This window comes from Impatiens glandulifera, chromosome 1 (assembly GCF_907164915.1).
Source record: "Impatiens glandulifera chromosome 1, dImpGla2.1, whole genome shotgun sequence".
In the NCBI taxonomy this organism is placed as follows: Eukaryota; Viridiplantae; Streptophyta; class Magnoliopsida; order Ericales; family Balsaminaceae; genus Impatiens; species Impatiens glandulifera.
In genome coordinates, this window is record NC_061862.1 from 117,292,935 (window position 1) to 117,297,299 (window position 4,365).

Genomic DNA, 4,365 nt, shown 5'->3' on the forward strand with positions numbered 1-4,365 from the left:
AGGCCTTGATCGGAGGAAAGCGCGTTAAAGCACTAGTCGACACGGGTGCCACTCACAACTTCATGCGTGAAGGGGTGGCCAAAGCGTTGGGTCTCAGCATCAACCCAACAAAGGGGACCATCAAGTCCGTCAACACAACAGCCAAGCCGGTGGCCGGGGAGGCGAAGAGCGTACCAACTCAGATCGGGGACTGGAAAGGAGTGGTCTCTTTCACCGTAGTCCCTATGGATGATTATGACATAGTGTTGAGACTGCGATGGTTCGACTAGGTACGTGCTTGTATTATTCCTTACTCTGATTCTCTAATCATCTTGGACCACGAGAAGACTAGTGCCATACCAGCAAAGAGAGAATCAGAGGGGAAGGGCATGCTCTCGGCGATGCAATTCAGCCGAGGTCTGAAACGTTGCGAAGAGACGTTTGCGGCTTTTCCCATGGTGGATGATGAGGATGATCCCAAAGGAAAATGGGAGATACCCAAGGAGGTCCAGGCGGTGCTAGAGGAGTTCAAAGACGTGATGCCCAAGGAACTCCCAAGGAGACTACCACCAGAACGAGACGTGGACCACAAGATCGAGTTGGTGACCGATGCTATGCCACCATCTCGCACGCCCTATCAGATGGCACCGCCCGAGTTAAAGGAGTTGCAAAAGAAATTAAAGGAGCTGCTCGACGCCGGCATGATCCAGCCATCCAAATCGCTCTACGGTGCCCCGGTGCTATTCGAGAAAAACAGGATGGGCCGCTGAGGATGTGCATGGACTATAGAGCACTCAACAAACTCACCGTTCGGAACAAGTACCCAATTCCTCTCATTGGTGAGTTGTTCGACCAACTTGGAGAAGCCAAGTGGTTCTCGAAGATAGACTTACGATCCGGTTATTGGCAAGTGAGAATTGTCAAGGGAGATGAGCCCAAGACCGCCATGGTAACCAGGTATGGATCGTATGAATTCCTTGTTATGCTTTTGGCCTTACGAATGCACCGGCCACGTTTTGCACTCTAATGAACAAGGTCTTCCATCCTTACTTAGATAAGTTTGTGGTAGTCTATCTTGACGATATTGTGGTATACTCACCCACGTTGCATGAGCACGTGGAACATTTGAGATTGGTTTTCCAGGCCTTGCGCGAGAATGAGTTATACGCAAAGCTGGAAAAGAGCTCCTTCGCCCAAGATGAGGTGATGTTCCTGGGTCATCGAGTGAAGTCCAAGTGCATCATGATGGATGAGGCCAAGGTCAAGGCCATTCGAGAATGGGAGCCGCCCAAAACTGTACCCCAACTTCGGTCGTTCCTTGGCCTGGACAACTACTACCGAAAGTTTATAAAAGGGTACTCCAAGATTGTTGCACCCCTGACCGACCTTTTGAAGAAGGACCGAGCATGGAGCTGGGACGAGCGGTGCGCGGAGGCCTTAGAGGGGCTCAAGGCCGAAGTTACAAAACAACTTGTGCTAGCACTACCCGACCACACTAAGGAATACGAAGTCCAGACCGATGCATCTGACTTCGCCATTTGAGGTGTATTGATGCAAGAGGGGCACCCTATTACATTCGAGAGCCAGAAGCTGAATGACAAAGAGCGCTGATACACTGTCCATGAGAAAGAAATGACTGCGTTCGTGCATTGCCTACGCACATGGAGGCACTACTTGCTCGAGAGCAAGTTCAAGGTCATGACGGACAACATTGCCACTAGCTACTTCCAGACGCAGAAGAAGCTCACACCAAAGCAGGCTAGGTGGCAAGAATTTCTAGCGGAGTTCGACTACACATTGGAGTACATGCCAGGGGTAACCAATCGCGTAGCCGATGCACTAAGCCGCAAGGCGGAGCTGGCCGCCATTAGCCAACCCGAGACCCACCTAAAGGAACACATACGAGAGGGTCTGGAGAAAGATCCCAATGCGCATGACATGATGGAATTTGCTCGAAGTGGCAAGACCTGGAGGTTTTGGGTCGAAGACGGGTTGCTCCTTACGAAAGGGAAACGGGTGTTCGTGCCCAGATGGGGAAGCTTGCGATGTGATGTTCTAAAGGAGTGTCACGATTCAAAATGGGCTGGACACCCTGGAATGCATCGCACTATGGCACTCATGGAGGATTCATACTACTGGCCCAGGATGCGGGAAGACGTGGAGGCATACGTGCGAACATGTCTTGTGTGCAAACAAGACAAGGTTGAGCAGCAACAACCGGGCGGATTACTCCAACCATTACCAGTGCCGGAATATCCATTCGAAAGTGTTTCAATGGACTATATCACAACGCTTCCAAAGTCCGATTCTCTAAGTATGGCACCTTCATTCCGGCACCACCCGATGTCACAGCCGTCGAAACGGCCAAGCTGTTCTTAAAGAACATCGTGAAATATTGGGGAGTTCCAAAGACGATCGTGAGCGACCGGGATCCCCACTTCACCGAGAAGTTTTGGTCCGAGCTGTTCAAGTTATTGGGGACCAATCTAGCATTCTCGACCAGCTTCCATCCCCAAACCGATGGGCAGACCGAAAGAGTCAATGCCTTGTTGGAGTTGTACTTGAGGCACTACGTGAGCGCCAACCAAAGAGATTGGGCGAAGCTTTTGGATACGACGCAATTTTCGTACAACTTACAGAAAAGTGAGTCGACCGGACGAAGTCCGTTCGAACTCGTGATGGGGATACAACCATCCACTCCACATAATTTGGCCACAAGATACGTGGGTCAAAGTCCGGCTGCCTTCACATTCGCTAAATCCTTCGAGGAGGAAGCGGATCTTGCTCGGGCGTCTATAGATAAAGCAACAAAGAAGATGAAGAAATGGGCGGATCTAAAGAGGCGGGCAGTCGAGTTCAAGAAGGGAGACCGAGTAATGGTGAAATTACTCCCGCAACAATTTAAGTCACTCCGGTCCGTGCACAAGGAGCTAGTGCGAAGATACGAGGGGCCGTTTGAAATTGTGCGGCGTGTAGGTAATGTCTCCTATCAGCTGGATTTGGCACCAAAACTAAAAATCCATTCGGTATTCCATGTGAGCAAACTCAAGCCATTCCACAAAGACGAAGAGGATGTCGGACGGGGAGTATCAAATCGGGCAGCGACTACCGTTACCATCTCCTTCAACAAAGACATTGAAGAAATCATATCCCATAGGGAGGTTAGAAGGAGGGGCGTTCCACCTTACACCGAGTACTTCGTACGATGGAAAGGCCTACCAGATGCCGAGAGTAGCTGGGAAAGTGAAGATCACTTATGGCAATTCAAGCACAAGATCGAAGAGTACCGGTCCAAGGTCGAGACGAGGACGTCCACGACTTAGGTGGGGGAGCATGTCACGGCCCACTTGAGTTGGATGTAAAAATCAGCCCACTAAAGAGAAATATCTAGAAAGTTCTCTAGAACATTCTAGAAGTACCCAGGTCTTTCCTTCCCAAGGAATTCTCTAGAATTATCTAGGAAGTCCTTAATGTAAATAAGTAGGAAGATGTCTCTAGAATTCTCTAGGACTTGCTAAATGTAATTAAATATTAGAAGTCTCTAGAAAGACCTAGGATAAAGGAGTATCTAGAATGATCTCCTCCCTTGTATATAAACAAGCCATGGTCATTAAGCCAAGCACCAAGTAATTGAATACAATCTTATTCTCCAAGCTCTCACTCTCACTCTAAAGTTTCCTTCTTGCACTTTCAAACAGGTTGACTAGTTAGCATTGTGGCAATACTAATCTAGGACCGCACGGGTCGAGGAAAATCAAGCATTCGAAAGTTAGCCCGTGACAGTAGGCTCTTTAGGGAAAAGCAGGTTCGTTCGACCTGTAGAGCCAGGATCGCTTCGACTACATGACAGCCATTTCAAAAGGCATTCAAGTCAACTGGGCATCCACGCTATTCTCTAATCTGAGCGAGTTGGTTTATTCTAAGATCAAGGAGAGTGTGGGTTTCTACTCAGCCGATTTCTGAAGCATTTGGGTGTTTCTATAGGTGAGGGTGAGGCCATTAATCCAAGTCGCATATACACTAACTTCTCCGTGAAGAGCGCTCTTGCTAGGATGAAGCTCTCAAAGGATATGGTCTCTGGCTCTTCCTGCCAATAGAAAAGTGGCATGTCGGTCACTCGATCAAAACGACAGACTGCTTCCGTTCTGTCTATGGGGACAAAACGAACTAAATATGTAATGGAGTTTGAGTCTAGCACGAATAGCCAAAAGAGCTCCTTGAAGAAGGATTCTAGAGTAGTTGACTCTAGGGGAAAAAAGAAGTCTTCTTCCTATTGTCGCCATTCCTATTTTGTCACTCTCTCCATCCCCTAACCCGTTGAAGAAACTGGCTAAGTCATCTAATCCTGTTTTCGATCAGAAGAAGGCGTCGAAGGCGTCTAAGAAA

General features: G+C 48.7%; 1 protein-coding gene across 1 annotated transcript; it reads left to right on the forward strand.

The window, feature by feature from the left end:
• The first annotated feature begins 1,005 nt into the window (after nucleotides 1–1,005).
• LOC124941344 (uncharacterized mitochondrial protein AtMg00860-like) lies at nucleotides 1,006–1,521 on the forward strand. The gene has a single exon (XM_047481655.1). It carries the CDS (start codon nucleotides 1,006–1,008, stop codon nucleotides 1,519–1,521), a length of 516 nt encoding a protein of 171 aa, XP_047337611.1.
• Nucleotides 1,522–4,365: the final 2,844 nt, after the last annotated feature.

Excerpts from the sequence above, each read along its gene's own strand:
- LOC124941344 (XM_047481655.1), top strand. The coding sequence starts at position 1,006 with ATGAACAAGGTCTTCCATCCTTACTTAGATAAGTTTGTGGTAGTCTAT.